The sequence below is a fragment of the Episyrphus balteatus genome, chromosome 3 (genome assembly GCF_945859705.1).
Source record: "Episyrphus balteatus chromosome 3, idEpiBalt1.1, whole genome shotgun sequence".
Taxonomy (NCBI): domain Eukaryota; kingdom Metazoa; phylum Arthropoda; class Insecta; order Diptera; family Syrphidae; genus Episyrphus; species Episyrphus balteatus.
Genome location: NC_079136.1, coordinates 41,183,930 through 41,204,925, shown reverse-complemented (window position 1 = coordinate 41,204,925; position 20,996 = coordinate 41,183,930). Strand labels below are relative to the sequence as shown.

Below are 20,996 nucleotides of genomic sequence, written 5' to 3'. Positions count from 1 at the left end.
CTAGATAAAAGAAGAATTTCCTCATCTTGTACATGGAAAAGTGCCATTTGCTCGTAAAATGGGTTTTCCAGAAGTCATTTTGCCAGGTGATGTACGAAATGATCTCTACTTATCACTAATGGGAGCAGAGTTTTCCAGAAGTGCAAAAAGTAGTGAGAAGAATGTTGAAGTAACTGTTTATGTTTGCAATGAAAGAGGTGAAGTTGTGCCAGGTGTGATGAGTATTGGAGCCGGACATGGTCCAGTTGATGAATACAAATCGGTTGTATATTATCATGATGATAAGCCAAAGTGGTTGGAAACATTTAAAGTAAATTGTTACATTTTGAATTATTATCATTAGTAGAGATTTTAATTTATTTTGTTTTTTCTTTAAGATTCATGTGCCAATTGATGAATTCAAGCAGTGTCATTTAAAATTCTTGTATAAACATCGAAGTTCGAATGAACAAAAAGATCGAAATGAAAAACCATTTGGTTTATCTTATATTAAATTGATGCAAGATAATGGAACAACTATTACAGTGAGTTTTATATAGTTAATAGCTTTTTTCTTATTTTTATGTTCTTTTTCTTTATAGCAAGGACAACATAACTTAATAGTTTACAAAATCGATCACAAGAAATTCGATAAGAATGTTATTATTTCTTATATGGATTTGCCATCGACAGTTTCTGAAATACCAAGTGGAACCAAACCATCAACACTTGGTCTGACACTACTCTCGAAGGATAGTGTATCAATTGGTGTTAATTTATGCAGTACAAAGTTGACACAAAGTGGTAAGTATTACTTTTTCCATTTTGTACACTTTGCCAGATATCCAAAGAGGATGCTTATATTTCATTCTCATTATTATTTGGTGATATAATCGGTGTTTTCATGAGAATTCAGCAAATTCAAGCTATTTATTCAAGAAAACGATGTAAAGCCAATCAGATCAAAATTTTGTTTCATTCTTTGGCATGGATGTTCCATAGCTTCAAATTGTTCCAATGGGTTTTTACCAACTCATTTTTACTGGAAGAAAAATAGTTAAAATAATTCCAAGTAAGATTGTTCTTTTATTCCTCATTATTAGCAAAACTGAAGTTAATAACTTGATTTTATGGAAAATCACCCAAGCTTCACTTCGCTACTTTGAAACATATTGTTAAACTGGTCTCCAAGTTAGAGATCAGAACATGTGGATAATGAAAATAACGTCGTCATCTTCGTGAAAACAGGTTTTGAAAAAAAAAAAAACAAACACTATGTGAACTCTCCTTATAGGCAAGAGTTGTCGAATTGTAAGATTTGGACGGCCAAAACGTAATTTTTCAATGGAAAGTTGAAAAAAATAAAAAAGCAAACTTGATAACAATACCACCCATACTTTTTATCATCCAAATTTCAACAATTGACGAATTACAAGTGCGATAAGTCGTTGAAAGTTGATGTTTTAAAAAAGTTCATTCCTTATTATTAGCAAAGAGTAAAAGACTACATTTTTCATTTTAAAATTTCAAATTTTTAATTACTTTTCTTTCAATTCTTTCCTTTCTCACATTTTAAAATTTGTTTTAGTGCAATGGTTTTGCATCAGTTTAGCAGTTTTTTTCAGTAAAGCTAGTTTCCTCAAATGTCTTTCTAATCCAGCACGAACCCACCGATGTGTACAATTAAGAAACTTATTAGAAGTGATTTGTGTATCGACTTTACATACTTGCAGTGATGCTGCCTTTGTTTGAAGGTTTTGAATGAACAACAACAACTTGTGTGTGTTACCACCAAGCACCACTAAAAACAGGAGGAGAGGTGGGATTCCAGCTTTGATCCTTGAGGTCTGCTGGTTTTGGTTGTTGATTGGTTGCTATCGATTTTTATTAAAAACAGTATGGGTATGATTAAACTGAAACAAATACTGATGGCTATTGATGGTAATCGCAGGGTCATTCTTGAACTGTAAGAATAGATGAGGCTCCATTTTTTCTCAAAAGTTCCGAGCTACATGTTGGACAGATGGTGTTGGTTTCGCAAAACTTCTTTCCAAGATTTTGTTGGTCTTGCTTAGAACTCTACACTGTACTCGTCTCCCATTTATATATATGTACAGCTGTGTTCAAAATAATAGTAGTGCCTGCAACAAAATAACATTTGTTATATTTACGGTGCTTCTATGGTTAAAAATTTAATTTCTTTGATGTCAAAGTTTGTAACGGTCAATTACTAATAAATGTATCGTAATTTTAAAGTGGAAAAGAAGGTGCCAAATAATTTTTCAATGATTTTTGGTTGTTCTTTCGAATTTGACCTGTTCAAAATAATAGTAGTTAAAGTTATTTTTTAAGAATTTAAAAGCGGTTTATAACTTAGAATATTTATTTTTGGTTTAAAAGTAAGTACTCATATAATTTGAATAATTTTTCAACAAAAAACGATTTGTTTCGGTTTTAATCTATTTAAAGTTCGAAGAGCAAAACACTGCAGTTCGGATAACGGAAACTTATACGAAAGCTGCTTGAAGAAGGGAAAACCTACTTGGAAATTCAAGTTTATATTAGGATGCTCCCCTACAATGGTAGCCAATGCAATAAAGTCAACGAAACACCCGAAACGCGCGGTAGAAGAAGAAAAAAGACCGCCGTAGATGACAGGAGTAATGTCCAGACGAGCAAAGTTGAGCCTTCTGCATCGTTGTTTCACATCCAGAAGGCTTTAAGCCTGGATTACAGTGCAGTGAAAATTCGGAGGCGAATGTTAAACACTAATTTGTACGCTTGAAGTCCACGAAAAGTTCCGCTGTTAACAAAGAAATATGTTTAAATTCTTAAATTTTCGACCCTCCATGTTTAACTGTTTCCGTCGTAGGTATACTTTGGAACATATTCCGTATTGGGTGGACGTCGGACGTATTCTGGAGATCCAGTACCACCAAAGGGGACAAATATGCTCTCATCAGTAAACAATATGTTACGCCATTACTTTGCTGGCCAGTTTATGTGGTCTTTTACAAACTGGATACGCTTTTTAACATTTTTCGCTGAACTTTTCGTGGACTTCAAGCGTACAAATTAGTGTTTAACATTCGCCTCCGAATTTTCACTGCACTGTAATCCAGGCTTAAAGCCTTCTGGATGTGAAACAACGATGCAGAAGGCTCAACTTTGCTCGTCTGGACATTACTCCTGTCATCTACGGCGGTCTTTTTTCTTCTTCTACCGCGCGTTTCGGGTTTTTCGTTGACTTTATTGCATTGGCTACCATTGTAGGGGAGCATCCTAATATAAACTTGAATTTCCAAGTAGGTTTTCCCTTCTTCAAGCAGCTTTCGTATAAGTTTCCGTTATCCGAACTGCAGTGTTTTGCTCTTCGAACTTTAAATAGATTAAAACCGAAACAAATCGTTTTTTGTTGAAAAATTATTCAAATTATATGAGTACTTACTTATAAACCAAAAATAAATATTCTAAGTTATAAACCGCTTTTAAATTCTTAAAAAATAACTTTAACTACTATTATTTTGAACAGGTCAAATTCGAAAGAACAACCAAAAATCATTGAAAAATTATTTGGCACCTTCTTTTCCACTTTAAAATTACGATACATTTATTAGTAATTGACCGTTACAAACTTTGACATCAAAGAAATTAAATTTTTAACCATAGAAGCACCGTAAATATAACAAGTGTTATTTAGTTGCAGGCACTACTATTATTTTGAACACAACTGTATGTACATAGTAAATTTTTGTTTGCTGTCGATTGGGATGTAGCTATTGCTGATGAAGTTGTTGAACAGCAACATGACTTGTGAATTTATCTCAGGTCAAAATGATGTTTGGATTGGTTCCTTCTGAACTACGTGATGCTTTCAGTAGTTCTCTTTTGCTCATCAAATGTATTTTTTCCACTTATCATTGCATTGTTTAGTTTTTTTTTTTTATAAATCATCAATTTTTTATTTTTTCAGTAAGCTTACTAGGTCTACTTAATTGGTCTGCGCACAAAGAATCTCTAGAAGATTCACTTAAAGCTCTTGCAACAGTTCCTGGTGAAGAAGTTGTGAAATTTTTACAAGATATTTTAGACGCTCTATTTAATATATTGGTAAGTTACAAACTATTACGAATAAGAATTCTTATTAAATACAATTTTTTTAATTGCAGGTAGAAAATGATAATCCTGAACGTTATGATAATCTAGTCTTTATGAGCATCATACATCTAGTTGAAACAGTTTCCGATCTTAAATATCAACATTTCTTGTCGGTTCTTGATGTATACATTAATGAAAGTTTTTCAGCTACATTAGCTTATAAGTAAATACTCTTGAAATTGTTTACCAATTTTAATGTATTAATGAATATTTTTTTCTAAATTAAAGCAAATTAATTGACGTTTTACAAAATCACATACGTGAAGCCATCAATGCAGGCACATCAAACAATTACGAAGCCGATGAGGAAAAAGCCGAAGTTAGACGATTGTATAAAACTACAAAATTCTTGCATTACGTAATGAAATTCATTATTCGATCACGAATGCTATTTGCTGCTTTGAATGACAATTCAAATTTAAAAGATTTTGAAAATAAACTTGAAGGTAAATGAGACGCTTTCAACGAGTTAAAGAAGAAAGCTTATAAATATTATTTATCCTTTTTAATAGAACTACTGATAATGTTCATCGATATGATTGATTGTCCAACGGATCTTTTAAAATCCGAGGGAGCACTCTTAAAAAATCTTCATGTAATTGCAACAGATCTTCTTCAAGTTTATGACAAAGTTGAATTGAGGTGAGTTTAATTTTGTATGCTCTCTTTATTTGGTTAATAACTTATTTTTTTTTTTTTTATTAACAATAGTAATAGCATAGTTAAAATATTGATGAAATTCCCACCGGGTCGTTTGACCCAATCGAAAATGGTTTGCATCAAAGATTTTGTCGATTCGAAATTATTTCACTATCCCGAATGCAGAGCTATACTCTTGCCGGTCTTTTGTAAACACATTAAAGATCGCCTTGAAAGTGGAGAGGAGGTAAGTTTTGTATATTTGTCATCAAGTCGATCCAAAAAAAATTTTTCTTTCTACATAATCAAAAACATACTATAACATAGGTCAAGTTTTGGGGTGACACTGAATGCATTCACAATTTAAAAAAAAAATTAACGATCATATAAAAATGGTGATCATTTCATTTTGTAAATAATAATTTTTTTCTATCAATCAATGCATAAATAATGACACAAAACTACACACACGTACACTTACTTATTTATCAATTATATTCTTGGATTTTAAGTACTCTAACTTTACATTTAGGAGCTATTCTTCAAATATATTTGAAATTGGTGATCTTCTTGATCAGCCACTTTCCCGATTCCTTTTACTTTCTCGATTTTATTGAAAGAAAAGCCAACAATTAATATATCGAGAAATGTAACTTCCTGTTTTGACTGATGGAATATTTTATTGAGGTCCATGTTTTGAACTTTACCGTCCATGAAGAAAAAAATTCCATTAAGGTAGAGCTAATTTTTTCATACTTCATGAAATGTGAACTCATTTACTACAATCCGAGTTTTGCATGTTCCTTCCTAAATTGCATTGAAAGTCTCTTATACGAATCTGTGAGAGTGGCACATGTTGTCCATGTCGTCCGCATCCAAGCAGTTGAACTGATATTCTTATGTTAGTACCTTCTGTTTTAACACTTTTACTATTAACTTTGGGTTGGTCTGCGCCTTCAGAGGTTCGGGCCACAACCAAGAAGCTTCTCGAGCTTGTCCGGTGAGCGCCTATCCCCTTTGTAGAACACCAACCGACAATTTTATACAAGCTGAATTTCTTAACGCTGAAAAAAGTACATCGTTTTGAATGTGTAGCAGATATTTGAACCATTTGTGGAATTTTAGCAAATAATAGAATTAAATTCGCAAATTGAAAATTATTATCTTAAAAATAAATATTCGCATTTAATGGGTATTGGACATCCTTAATTTGATCTATGTTATAATATGTAAATTATTTATTGTGTTGAAGCGACTTTTCATTTGCATTTAATATAAACAAAAAAATATTTAACTTACATTCACGGTTTATAGCATGTTGTGTGTTTTAATTGTTTAAATTGTTTTTGTTTTTGTTGTTGTTTTTGTTTTTTGCTTTGAACAAAAAAATTCATTTGTTTATGTTTAATAGAAATAAATATTCTATGTGTCATTTTTAATTTTTGTTTTAGTCTTAACAAAAGTGTTAATTGTCTTGATAAATTAAAAAAAAAAAAAAATTGTCCTTGTAGTAGACTGCATGTAGATTAATTGACTGCCATTATTTTTCAAATAATTCACAAGAATGCCAATTGGATTGAACAACGTCGCACTTCTAAAAAAATAACTAAATTCAAGACAATCGTCGAAACAAAATTTAAAAACAAAAATTCGTTCCTATTACTGTGTTTGTCCATACAAAGAAAAAACAAACCGAAACTGGGGAATAAATATCTACCCAAATGGTAGTATGCATCATTTTGTAGGTAAAAAAACCCAATACACCGTCATATCAAAGTTATTATTTATAAATCACATCATAATTATATGTATTTCCATTTGTGCTTTAATTTGGGTTATTGCTTTTTTATTAAACTTTTTTATTTTTCTCTTACTTTTAAGGTGTTGCTTTGTATGTTTAAATTAAGCTTAAGCCATAAATTGTAAATAAATTATTTCGTATAATTTTCGTTTAGTTAGTATTGGCTTTTTTTTTGTTGTTGTTAATTTGTTTCTAAAGTGTGAAGATGAGTTTTATGCTTTGTATTTATAAAAGTCTATTTATTTATTATATCATAAAATGTTATAAAATAAATCAAGATAAGAGGTAGGTTGCGTCTTAAAATCAAAATTTTACTAACATTTGTTGAGGCACCCCCTAATTGTGTTCTATGACTAAAATAAAATTGAGTGCAAAATTAAATTCGACTGCATCAACCTTCAAGGATCTTTACCGACGAATTTAAGAGAACTATTTTACTACATAGAACAGAGCCCCATCAAATTATTGAATTTTTGATATTAATAAAAGTACCAAAAAACTGTCGTTTTAAATAAGGAGCTTAAGTGCTATTTGCTTTTATTTATGTATTAATGAATCCATTATAATGTATTTCTAACATTTTTTGCAGTATTGCTATTAGTAGTAATTACGCAGATATAACACAAATTGAAAGCTATGATTATTTTAATGGGATTTGCGGTCCTGATCGATTGGATATACTCGTACGCCCTTTGTTTTATCAACTGATTTTATTATATTTCTCTTAGTGAAGTAAAAGTGGATTTTTATGGACTCTTTTGATTCTTGAATCTCGTAGTTAAGGAAACACTTTACATCCAGTTTTATTTCTTATTGTACTTTTAAAATCAGAATGTAACCAAATCATTCTTAAAATGCCTCCGGATTAAAAAAAGTGCCATTTGAATCTTCCTTTTAATTTGGTTTAATTTATATTAAAATTTGCTATGAATATTAAAGCTTTTTAAAAATTCATAAATGCATTATTATTAGAAATAAAAAAAAATGGTTTAAAGTTACAAAAACACCTGCTTAAATGGTTTTGACCTTGTATAACATAGAACTTATAGAAAAAATAAATTTCAAATGGTTTTTTTTTATAAAAAATTCTCAAAAATGTTCGAAAAAAAAATTTTACATACAATTAAAAAGGAAATATGAATCGACATATGCAAACAAAGTTTCAATAAAAGTCGTTGGTTAGTTTTCGAAAAATTGATTTTTCAAAAAAAAAAAAAAAATTGAACTTGAAAATTTTTCAAAGCTGTTTTAAAAAAATATTTTAAAATAATATTTATTTCCAAATCAAACGAATTTATTTTTTATATAAATCAGTTGGGAGTTGACTTCTCAGTCAAGAGAAATATAAGAATTTTAAAAGACTCATTCAGTTTTAAAGTAGAACATTCTAATTTAAGTTTTACCACAAATTTAGACTTAAGCTTTTATAGTTTTTAATAGTAAACATACATTGCACGCACTTCAAATGGTTACATTATTATTGCATCTCGTTAAACATCACTGTCACATTATTTATATACTTTCACTTCATCAACATTTTAGTCTACCATTTTTTTGCTTGGGTTCACTTAGTTAACTTACTCATCTTCAAAAAAAAAAAAAACAAGCGCAACTGGAATGTAACTATAAAAAAGCCATTTGTGCTAAAACCTAGATAAATTAAATAATAAAAAAAAGTAATATCATAGAAAAATATCATCAAATCTTCAACTACCGGAATGTATTACCTACTTCATTTTTTTCTTTTTGTTACTTTATTCATCGAATAAAATACCCAACAAAATATAAAAAAAAAGAAACGAAACAAAAGAAATAAAAATTCTTCTAAATGAATTAAATATAAAAAAAAAAAACTTAACATAGGGCGACTGCAAATCCGATATATGGCAACAAGAAAAGAATCTTACAAAAGCAGCTAAAGTTTTGGGGCAATTAAAATCACAACTGCATACACGTGAAACTACAGCTAAGTTAAAGGTAACATTTTATTAAACTTAAAAAAAAAAAACATAAACAAACAAAAAATTATAAACAAAAAAATTGAGTTTTTTCTATATAATTTCAACAAAAAAAGTATGTATTTTATGTGAGTGAGTGTATTTGTTCACTAAGCTTGGCTTCGTTTTATTTATTTGTTTTATTTTACAAAATTTAAAATCATTATAGTATTTAAATGTTCTTTAATAACGAAAATGATTTTGTCGTCCAATATTTGAAAAAAAAATTTGTGCCTATCAAAAATATTTAATCAATCCTTAAACTTATCAAAAAATATTTTATATTTTAAAACGAGTCTTATTTTAACTTTCCAGCATTTTGAGAAACTAATGAATTTTATTTAGTCTAAAACGCAATACAGGTTTATCTTTATACTTTTTTATTCTCCCACCTAGCTAACATTCGGTGAGTTAACCATCAGTTCCAAGATGGATAAACTCCTTTGCCATGTCAAAGTAAAATCTGCTGCTTAGTTCCAACACAGAGAAAAAGTCCACCTTAAATTAAGTGGAAAAAATAAAAAAAAAAAACATAAAAATAGTTTTTAAAAATAATAAAACAACATAGGTGCGTTCTTTTTCTAACAATAGTTAACTATTGTTAACTTTTGTCGTTCCTAAACTACAAAATAGTTACGATTTGTAACTACTTGACAGATGACCATCGTTCCTAAGCTCGTTTTGAAGTGTCAAATAGTTACAAATCGTAACTATTTCCAACTCACCTCCATGATATGTGTTAAACATTCATGAGATTGTTGATGTGTCAAAGTGGATGTTTTGTTTAGAAAACGAACTCAAAGATTTTTTTCTTTTGGAAATAAGCGGAAAAAAATAAAATAAAAAGAGAGTTTTGTAATTTTTTGATGAATGATAATTTATTTTGAATAAAAAACAAAATTTTTTGTTATGATACTGGAAATAAAAGTATTCTCAAAAGAAATTTATCTGGTGGTTTGACAGTCTAACAATCTCTAACAATAAATCGTTCCTAAATGATTTGTAAAAAATCCAACGATTTCTAACAATGACACTTCAACAATAATTTTTGACATAACAACGATCGTTGACTATTGTTAGAAAAAGAACGCACCTCATCTGAAATCAAATTGCCCTCCAAAACAAGTATGCAATTTCATTTGTTTTATTAAGATGCATTAAAAAAATATTCTAAATCGCTGGAGCCGTTTTTTTTAAATTTTTTTATAAATGATTTTTTGGAAAAAAGTTTTAAAACAAAATTGGTATGCCATTTTGTAGAAATCACTAATCAACATCTAAAACCAAAATTTCAAAAAAAAATTCATTGTCCCGTTTTAAAAAATTTGATTTTTCAAAAAAAAATTTTCCAAATTTTTTTAAAACTCCAAAAATTAATTTTTTCAAAATTTTATTTTTGGCTTATATTAAAATTGTATAAACGCTTTCTACAAAAAGTTTCGTTGAAATCAAATAAATAGATATTGCCGACTGTTTCGCCCGTTTCATCTACGTGTTTAATGTATGACGCTCGTATTTGTTTTATAGGTATACATATTTTTCTTTACAAAATGTTCAAATGAAGTTTCTAGCTGCATTCCTACCCTGAAACAATTTAACCGTAATACTCTTACTTCAAGGAATGCCCATCAGTATTTCTCAGGCTCATTAAAAACTTTGAACTTCACATAAACAATTATTTATGATAAAAGTAAAATTACTTACAATTCAGAGTAATACAATTTTGTAGTTAGCTTGAGTTTAATACTATTGAAAAAAAAACATTAAAATTCAAATATTGGACAAAAATTATCCTCGTTTATTAAAAATAATTGACTTTAATTCTATTTCGATTTCCACAAGTTTTATTTAAACCTTTTTCAAAAAAAACTTCTCTAGGTAAACGAATGCATCAACATAATGAACAATATTCTGAAACTTCTCTTCCGCGATGACATCGGACCCACAGAAGAGGACATCAAAGATGTTATGTTAATACTACTACGTACTGTGATCAAAACGTCTCAAGCCATGGATCGTGAGAATCCTCTAGTTGGAAATTTAGTTGCCATTATGTTGGGAATACTTCGTAGTATGACAAACTACCACTACGACACTTTTGTTCGCAGTTTCAGTAACAAATATGATTTACAAAGTTTCATAATTGAATTACTCTTGGTCTTCCAAGAACTCGTATCGCCACATCCCAAGCCAGTATTCCCAAAAGACTGGATGGATATGATTATGCATCAAAATACTGTAATTCTGGGAAGTCTACAAAAATTGTCAACTGTTATTATTGATGCATTCTTCGAGCCATTCGAAAAACAAGTATGGTCAAACTTTTTCCAGTGTTCCATTGCTTTTCTCATCCAATCACCGTTGCAATTAAATGACTTCTCAGACAACAAACGTGCAACCATATTCGAACGATATCAAGATATTCGCAAAGAGACTGCCAATGAAATTCGAAAAATGTGGTTCCAGCTTGGCGAACATAAACCACAATTTGTGCCACAATTGGTTGAACCAATTCTAGAAATGAGCATGATCCCAGAAGTCGAACTTCGAAAAGCCACAATACCTATCTTTTTCGATATGATGCAATGCGAGTATTACAGTTCGAAAATGTTGATGGAAAGTTATGGGGACACTAAGCGAAATAATGCTCATTATAAAGCGAATTTCAATGAATTCGAAACGGAGATGATCGAAAAGCTCGATGTGCTGATTGGATCTGGCAAAGGTGACCATGAGTTTAAGGATCTCTTCCAGAAAATCATGCTGGAGCACTGTATGGCCCACAATACACTCAATGTTGAAGGAACAAGATTTGTCAACATGCTGACGAAACTTATGGAAAGGTTGCTCGAGTATCGTTGTATCATTCAAGACGAAAGCAAGGAGAACCGAATGGGTTGCACCTTTAGTATACTCCAGTTTTATCTGGAAGTCAATCGCAAGGAGATGTACATCCGTTACGTGTACAAATTGTGTGATCTGCACATGGAATTTGAAAACTACACGGAAGCTGCATTCACACTGAAGCTCCACACAAACCTCCTGCAGTGGAATGATACTGAACTGTCGCCCTTGCTGAGATCCCATCGACATGTAATGTGCCGAACGCACAGAGAACTCAAAGAAGCTCTCTACTATGAAATAATTGACTATTTCAACAAAGGCAAAGTCTGGGAGTGTGCAATAGATATGTGCAAAGTGCTAGCAAAGCAATATGAAGAGGTCACATTCGACTATCTCAAGCTGGCCGATTTGTATAAAACAATGGCTCAGTTTTTTGAGAAAATTCTCAAAGAAATGCGTCACACTTCTGAGTATTTCCGTGTTGGCTATTACGGAATGAAATTCCCAAACATCTTTCGCAATAAGGTGTTTGTTTTCCGAGGTAAAGAATACGAAAGGCTAAGTGACTTTTGTTCTCGAATTTTAGTTCAGCATCCAACAGCAGAGCTAATGCAAACATTGACAACGCCTGGTCCAGAAATAATGCAGGCAGATGGACAATACATTCAAATAAATAATGTTGAACCGATAATGGATGAGGCATTTAGTAAATTCAATGATAATGTCATTTCAAATGAGATTGCCAAGTATTATACATCGAACAATGTGCAGAAGTTTAAGTTTTCTCGGCCGTTTAGGGAGAAAGACAGTGGCAGTGATGATGTGCGAGGTTTGTGGTTGGAGAGGACGGTTATTACGACAAGTTTCCCCTTGCCAGGCATTCTCAGGTGGTTCCCAGTGGTGAATTCGGAAAAGTTTAAGGTGAGTTTTTGTACAATCAATGTGATATGCGTAATTATGTAATATGCGTAACTTTAAGAAAAAAAAAATCAATCTGCTTCTTGAAATTCATGTCCACCTACCTAGGAAAACCTGAGTATAGATTGCGTTTCAATTTTTCACTTTCAAATCCTTTTCTAGGTACCTCGAGGCAACCACTTAGGACCTCTTTTTTTCATCTTCATTATAAACGATTTCAAAATGGTCGTTTTATATCTCATTGTATTCCATCAAGACCATTTCGTCGACCCACGACTCTACTCTTACCTATTAATTTAGATTTGGACAATTTCTCAGTCTAGTGTTAATAAAATCTGCATGCATCTTAATATAACCAAGTGCCAATCAATCGCTTGTGTTTGACAACGCACCAAGCTCTTCCCCGTATCTAAATTCTACGTTATCAGTCCAAAACCATCGTGAAGCCGTGTCATAAGCCTATTATACGTTGAGACTTATCTGACTTCGTGTTCATTGTTCAGCTTCTGAATACCCACCCTATCCACAGACATGGATTATGTTTGTGAAGTGGTCGAATAGGTCCTGACCTGATGATTTATTTCCACGAACAGTAAAACAATCTTAACATCGTTTGGAAAAAGAAAGATTGTTGATATTGCAAAAGCATTGGATAGATACAAGTCTTATTTGGTAGATTCAATTCAGAAACCCACAAAATAAATGATGGTGTGCCCCAGGGCTCCATTCTATCTAGGATTCTTTTCTCATTTTTATAAATGATCTCCTGTTTGAAACTTCCAATTCACTCAACTGTTTTGCTGACATATTAGTATCCCCTGTGGTACTTGCATCCAGGAAACACAGCAACTTTTCGTTGTTGGTATGTGCATTACAAACCACTTTCTGTAATCAGCAGTTAGATGCTGTCGTACCTAAATATGTAATAATTTGTATTATTTTTTTTCTTCGATCAATTGTGCTTTCTAGACAATTATTTTAATTTTCAGTTCTTCAAACTTTCTAATACTTTTTCTTTCATATAGATATCTCCCATTGCATTGGCTGTAGAAACAATGGAATCAACGAACAAAGCTCTACGTGATTTGATTATTGCTCATAGGAATGATGAAAATATTCCAATAAATCCTTTGAGCATGAAAATCAATGGAATTGTTGATCCAGCTGTAATGGGTGGATTTGGTAAATACGAGGAGGCTTTCTTAACACCGGATTATCTAGAAGAGAACCCCGATGATGAGGAACTAGTCGATAGGCTAAAGGATTTAATTGCATCACAGATACCGCTGTTGGAAATCGCAATTTCTGTGCACAAATCAAAAGCCCCTGAAAGTCTGAAGCTATTCCACGAACGAATTGAGAAATGTTTCAGTGAAATGCAAACTTATGTTGAAAGCAAATATGGAAAGAAGGTATAAAGTAGACTTTTTCTTTTTTGGAATAATGACATTTATGTAATTTTTAACTTTTAGTCGTGTGATCTTAAATTCGAAAGAGACTCATTTGTCCTCCTGCGCCGCAATGGTTCTATGATGCAACAAATGTTTGATGGTAGCAACCGTTTATCAGAAACCAGTATGGGTTCATCAGAGTAAGTTTAACTTGAAATCATTAATCAAAATATCACAAAGCTGACTTTTGTTTCTATTTTCATTTCAACAGTAGCGGCCTATCAAAATCAACATTTTATGGAAGAGCCCAAAGCAATTCGATCAAATCTACATTCGCTAGCTTTAATTTCAATACGAACATAACCAGGTGCCGTAGCAATCAATCATAGACATACAAATACAAACAAAAAAAAATAAAAAAATAAAAAATATATACTATCTAATACCATTTATACCTCTGTAGATTTGATATCTTTTCCACACACCTGTTGTAACACAGCACTTTTTATGTTGCACTTTATGTTTCATTTTGATTTGAATTTCAATTTCTTTTTGTTTCCTTAGTTTTTATTTGTTTTTTACGTTTTTTTTTTTTCGTTTTGGTCCACACATTTTATTTTTATTTCTTTATTTTGTGTTTGATTTTGATTGACAATGTAGAACTACGCTGGGACATTCGCCAAGTGTTAAGAGCAAAACCAAAGAAAAGACACCAACTAAAAGAAGATCCATTAAAAAGGTAAAATTCTGAATTTTTCTAATATTTAAATTTTATAATTTTTTTTTGTATTTATCAAATAGCTTGATAGAGAAGCACTTAGCCTTCCAGTAGCCAACAGTCAATGGTATACAACACCTTTGTCAACTATAACTTCGACGCCCGAAAAAGACTCATTATCGTTAACATCAGCCTCCAATACATCGTTATCGAAACCAAGTCCAGATCCAAGAGTCTTAACCGAAGAGGTAATTTTAATAATAATCGTAAAATAAATATGTAATTTGTAGCAACATCTAAAATTTTATGGTTTTTGTTTTGGTTAATTTCAAAACAATTTACTAATCGGATTATTTTTATGAATGTTAAAAATAGAATCGATATTAATGAAATGCTTTATTTATATTTTTATTCATCAATTCAAAAAATTCCCGGTTATGCTAAATCTGATAAAACACTCTGACAATCCAAAATAAATTGTATTTGTTCTCTTATAATAAACAAACACAATTATTGAAACTATTGTTGAAAATTTAAAAATTACTACAGGGATAGTTTTTAAAGAAAATTACTTCAAATTTCATAAGTACACTTGAAGTCCATTAAACCCTAACGTCTATTATTATTATTATTATTCGTAAAAAAATCTCACAATAGATAAAAACCAGATATAGATAGATAATACCAAAGATAACATTTAGATCATCACCAGATTCACAAGCATCATCTTTTATGTCTTGTGTGAGATTCTCTCATCATAATTTGACGGTAATCGTTACCAAGCCCTGCAAGCCTTTGTAGCAAAAAGCAGCTCCTTAGCAATCACATACTCTCGCTGTTGTTGACATCTCGAACAGAACGACATTTATCGGGTCGATTAATAAAATTTTTTTTAAAAATTTTATATTGAAATTTCGGCCGATTCAATTGAAATTGTTTGTCATATGAATGTGTGATAGAGTTACAAATAATGCTGAACAACTCAATCATAAAGAAGATAAAACCAGCCTTTAACATAAATAATGACTTTTCACTGAGTTTTTTGAGGAGCATAAAACATTCCAAACTTTTCTGGATTCCATTTCTAGGCTACCCCTTTTGGTTTGACATAGATCTTCTTTTTAAAAACTTCTAACTATTAAACCAAAATACTTCTTCGCATTGTTCAATGGATCGCGTCATTAAAATTTGTTGTGTTAATGATATTCTGTTTATAGGCTCCTGATTGCTGATCAAATTTACTTACACTTATCATTTAGATACAAATTGACTTAAAAAGAGTTAAGGAATTTAGAAATTTTGATAAAAAATAACGTACAAAAGGGAATAAGCTCTAAAAGACGTTTTCTATGGATTTCACGACCGGAGAATTTCCAGACCGGTCCACTACTTTAAATTTTGTATAGAGGAATAATGTGACATTTTAAACTTTATGACAAGGACCCCATTATGCACAAATATAGAATCTTAAGGCCTCAAGTCTATTCCGAAATCGTAGAATCAAAACGAAAATGTCGTTAAGAGCTTAATCCCTTTTGCACGTTATTTTTTATCGAAATTTATGAATTCTTTAACTTTTTTAAGTCAATCCGTATCTACATGATGAGTGTAAGTAACTGAGACAAAAAAAAAGTTTAATGTCGTTTTCTATTGACTTTTTAGATTTTTTTGTAAAAATCTCAGATTTTCCACTGCAAATAGAATATGAAATCTAGTTTTGTAATTGTGTACGAAATCTGTGCGTATAAAAAAAAAATAAAACAACAACAAATGTTCAGACAAATGTCAAACAGAGGAGTGTGTGTGAAAGTGCGTGTGTTTGTATGCGTAAATCTTGATAAAAATCCAGATTCAGATTTCTGATTCTCAGATTCATTTTTTTGTCATTTTTTTTGAATCTCAAGACTCAAATAGATCATGAAATCTAAGATTTGTCCACTATTTCCCCTCTCCATCCCCCCCCCCCCTCTTTCAGCTGTCAGATTCACAAATCTCATTCTGAGATTCGTCAATAGAAAACGACATAAGATATTGCTAAAAAAAAATTAAAAATTCAGCAACATGATCCAAAAAAATTTATTTTTTTTTCGCTTGGGCCTAATAATACGGCCTCTCCAAATAACTATAATTGATCGAAAAATGTTTTCTAAATAAAAGTGTAAAATATGTAGTCAAACAAAAATTATTTATTAGTATATTAAATGCGTTTTATTAAATGCTAGTTTTTGCAAAATTATTTACCAGGCTTATTGGAGAATATACCACTAATTCAACTTATTTCATCATATTACCAATAAGATGTAGCTCCAGCCCACTACAGAAGAACTGAATACATAAAGAAGTACGGTAATCGATCTACGATTAAATTTTATTATTTAAAATTTGCTTAACGCTGCTTATTTAAAAGTGTGGTTTAGATTATAAATATGTTGGGTTTGGTACAGGAGGGGTCTATTTTGTTGAAATTGTCTTTAATTGTAACTAAATTTCTATGAAATTGTCGATGTGTATTGTTTTTGTTTTGTGAATCTACTGGGAACTCCTTGTCTCGGGCTTTTTACGCTTAGTGGTCATTACGGTGATGTTGTGTTGTTGGAAAGAAAGGGGAAGCATTCAGCTTAGAAAGGGTGCTACCCAAGTTCAGCGTAGAATCGGAATCTTTGTCAGAGGTTTACAGTCTTTTATTGGTACCCCCTAAATAATAACATCATTTTTTTTTTTTTTTTTCAATTTAAAAAATCATAAAAAACGGACCTCTTTTCCACCACCCCGAGTGGCCTGAACACTTAAAGCACTTTATTTCAGAGGTCACACAATACTTAAACTAAAAGTTAAAAAAAGTATTGGAAATTAAAATTCAATTACACCAGAGGTCTGGGGTTCGAATCCCAAGACAGCCCAACACCAAATTAAAGGGCTACTCAAATCCTTTTCAAAAAAGTTGAATTCAACTTTTATATTCACCTCCTTCGTGTCCAAAGGGCATTGTAGAACTTGTCAAACATATGCTGAAATTTTTTGCTCATTTGATGCTAATTCAATAATCCAATCTTGAATTTGATGCTGTTACCACTACCATTAAGAATTCTAAGATCTCAGAGGTGAAAGTCCTGAACTGCCCATACCGCAAGGGAACAAAATAATGTTGTTAATTTATCACCCATTACCCATCTTGAAAATAAATAGTTAAATTAAGTAGAGGAAGATGGGACACAAGGAACCATTTATTGCTTGCTGTTTTGTTTTTAACGATTTAAATTGATATCATATAAGTTTACATATTCAATTTTTGCATTTCTTTAATTTGCAGCTAACATCAAAGCGTCCACTTCGTTCAGAAAAAGAAAAGGAGCGTCGCCTCTCTCGACCGGCTAGTATAGCAACGCCAACATCTAGTATGAAAGGGTTCTCTGCTGCAGATACCCATTCGTTATCAGGAGGCGATAGTAGTAATCGAAATTCAGTTGGTAAGAAAAAAACAAAAAGATACATTATTAATGAACTTTTATTAATTTAAAATTTAATCTCATTCAACACAGATATCGTTGATACAACTGATTCAACATCTGAAGAAGACCTCAAACCGCCACCATTGCCTGCTAAAACTCGTGATTCAACTGACTTTACAAGTCTAACGGGCGGAATTGACTGGACACAAAGTAGTTCATTTGTAACAATGAGTCCAACCAGTATTATGAATTCAACGTACGAATATGTTGAAGCAACAAATCCTGTTTTAACCGCCGCCGATGATAAGCGAAGACCTCCAACTCCGCCTCCGAAACCATCAAGAAATAGTAAGCACATTCCATAATACAAAAAGTGTTGCTGGGAATTCTCAAATTCTCTCTTCTACACATACGCACTCGCACAAAGCACAAATTTAATATAATTGCTGGTTGTAATGTCAGGAATATCGCAAAAAGCCAAATACTATTTTTACGACTCTTTACAAAAAGTGTTTTTATAGCTTATAAGTGATGTATCCTACGAGGATTTTCAAATAATCTTAATTTAAAAAAAAGTCTTCCGTTTTTTTCTGTTTCTGTTTATGTTGTTTTTTGTAAAATAAAATACTTTCAATGTACAAATAAAGCAATGGAAATTAGACATACAAAAATGATAATGACATAGACTAGTTGTAACCCAATTTAATTGTTATATTTAAAAGTTTACAAATTTTATGTTACAATTTTTATAATAAAACAAAATCAAAATGTACTCAATGTTGATATTTTTTTCAACATTTTATACAAAACCTAATAAAATAAAAAAAATCAAACCAACCAAACTTAAAAATCAAACCAGAACCATTTCTAAGATCTTATGATTAAAAAAAAATTATATACAGAATGAAACACAAGTGCCACAATTCTAATTTTACAAGAAACAAAAAATAATAAAAAAAAAACAAATACTTACTCTTACAAGCATAACAAAAAAGTCATATAAATATTTATGCATTTTTTTCTGTTTTTAATTTTTAGTATTTTAAATTTATTTTTTAAATATTTTCGTTTTGAGAATAGGGTTTAGTAGTTAGTTAAAATTTAAATGAAAAATAAAAAAAAAGTTGCATGTTTACTGTTTACAAGTCTTAAATTTAATTAAAAAACAAAAAAGTACACAACGCAAAAAAATGTAAAAAAAAAAATAAATAAACTCTGTTGATTGATATATAAATGTATACACTTATAGTTGATATATATGTAATATTTTACTTTAATGATAATTATATGATATTTTGTTAATTAAGATGTGTGAGAAATACGCAATAATGTGTCAATTACAAAATATATATGTATTATTAGTTATATGTATTTTAGCCAAAGATTTTTAAGTTAAATAAAAATCATTAAAAAAAAAAATATTTTAAGAAAATTGTTTTTTTTTTTATCGATTTTCAAAAAAATGTGAAGAGAAGAAGAAATCTTGGGTCAAAAAGAGCTTTATGGGATCTCCCATAGCAAGAAAACTCAGCTCTTGGTCTCTTGATCTCGGCCTGAAGGCGGCCATAGAAATGCGTTGGGTTAGGGGATCATAAATCTTGAACTGAATTAAATTTTTAGTTTTATTTAAACGGCAGATTCTTAAAAAAAATGTTCCACATACACCATACTGACCTTTTGAAACCCCAAAAGAAAAAGAATATTTTAGGTGCAAAGGTGTTTTTTTTGACAGAGAAAGGTAGAAATATGAAGGTAAATAAAACCGAAAGAAAAACAATGTTTGTGCCGATACGCTCAAAAGACATCAATTCAAGGGATTTTTTCTTGCTTAATCTAATGACATCTATTCTAAGTTATCTGATACTACTAAGCTTAGAGAAGAAATCCGGAAAACCTATGTCAAAAGAAATCATATTCTGATGAAATTCAATATGGCTGTGTTACTTGAATCATAAAAAATTCATAAAGAATAGACAAATACTCCAGTCAAAGCGTCGAAAAAAAGGGCCTCACCTTGCGCAGAGAGGCACTGTCTGTTTTTATTTCATGGATCGATAGGGGTATATTTAAAAGGCTTAAACCCAATTTCTCACCACCTGATCATTCTTTTTAGCGGAGTTATTCACAAAAATGCATTTTTTGGGATATTTTACTTCTAAGCTAATATCTTTGCTCCAGATTATTGTAGACCAAAAAATAAACATACATTCTCTTCCTTATAATATTTTCTATCGTTGTATGTAATTTCATTGTATTTGAGTGAGTAAATATAAAATGGCAGCCATTTAAAGTCAAATTCTTGTTGTTAAAAAACACATTTTTGTCATTATTTCGAAAAAAGCTTATATCATGATTGACATTTTTCTAACCTATTTTGTAGCCCTGTTCATGTCCTGCATTTTACAGAAAAAATGAGCTCTTTATCACCAAAGATGGCCGAGCTATTGATAAATGAACGCATGCGAAACCGGTGCGAAAATACCCAAAAATATCGTTTTTTGGGAATAACTCGACTTCAGAATGTCCTACGGCAAAAAATAAAGCAATGAATTGTTCGTTACAACATTTTCTATCAATTTAGTGCACAATTTTTTTGTTGAAACAAATAAAAAATAAGTAATATTAAGTCAAAGTCGTTTTTTTGTTTAGCAAACTCTTGCCTTATTATTTTGCAAATGGTGCGAGTATTGGCTAAGAAAATAAAATATTATTGTAGTCCTTTAAATTATCTACAATTTAAAAAAAAAATTTAGCTCTCTACGACCCACACGAGCCGAGAAATTAATTTTTTAAAAAAGGTCCAAATGACCAACGAAAAAACATAAGACAAATTCTCTTATAACAGAAACAATGAAAACAACCCCTCTCACTGAGAACTAGTATTCGAATCATAAACAATTGAAATTTTTTTGAATTTTCGTACGGATTAATGCTTTCTTAAAATTATAATAGCTCGGCTCCCGTGGGTCGTAGAAAGCTAAATTTTTTTTTGAATTGTAGATAATTTAAAGGACTACAATAATATTTTATTTTCTTAGCCAATACTCGCACCATTTGCAAAATAATAAGGCAAGAGTTTGCTAAACAAAAAAACGACTTTGA

General features: G+C 30.8%; 1 protein-coding gene across 2 annotated transcripts in view; it reads left to right on the top strand.

The window, feature by feature from the left end:
- The window catches only part of LOC129915499 (dedicator of cytokinesis protein 1), a 44,689-nt gene extending 25,898 nt beyond the window's left edge, over nt 1–18,791 (top strand). Inside the window, exons 6-22 of one of the 2 annotated variants that reach the window (XM_055995055.1) lie at nt 5–310; nt 378–524; nt 582–783; nt 3,953–4,089; nt 4,149–4,300; nt 4,366–4,583; nt 4,650–4,779; nt 4,849–5,023; nt 8,441–8,554; nt 10,453–12,339; nt 13,362–13,748; nt 13,809–13,927; nt 13,999–14,094; nt 14,388–14,466; nt 14,529–14,693; nt 17,756–17,912; nt 17,985–18,791. In XM_055995055.1, the coding sequence (XP_055851030.1) occupies nt 5–310; nt 378–524; nt 582–783; nt 3,953–4,089; nt 4,149–4,300; nt 4,366–4,583; nt 4,650–4,779; nt 4,849–5,023; nt 8,441–8,554; nt 10,453–12,339; nt 13,362–13,748; nt 13,809–13,927; nt 13,999–14,094; nt 14,388–14,466; nt 14,529–14,693; nt 17,756–17,912; nt 17,985–18,259 (4,746 nt within the window). In that variant the 3' untranslated portion in view covers nt 18,260–18,791. The remainder of the gene's footprint in view (nt 1–4; nt 311–377; nt 525–581; nt 784–3,952; nt 4,090–4,148; nt 4,301–4,365; nt 4,584–4,649; nt 4,780–4,848; nt 5,024–8,440; nt 8,555–10,452; nt 12,340–13,361; nt 13,749–13,808; nt 13,928–13,998; nt 14,095–14,387; nt 14,467–14,528; nt 14,694–17,755; nt 17,913–17,984) is intronic. The other variant, XM_055995057.1, reaches the window with a different exon arrangement.
- Nucleotides 18,792–20,996: the final 2,205 nt, after the last annotated feature.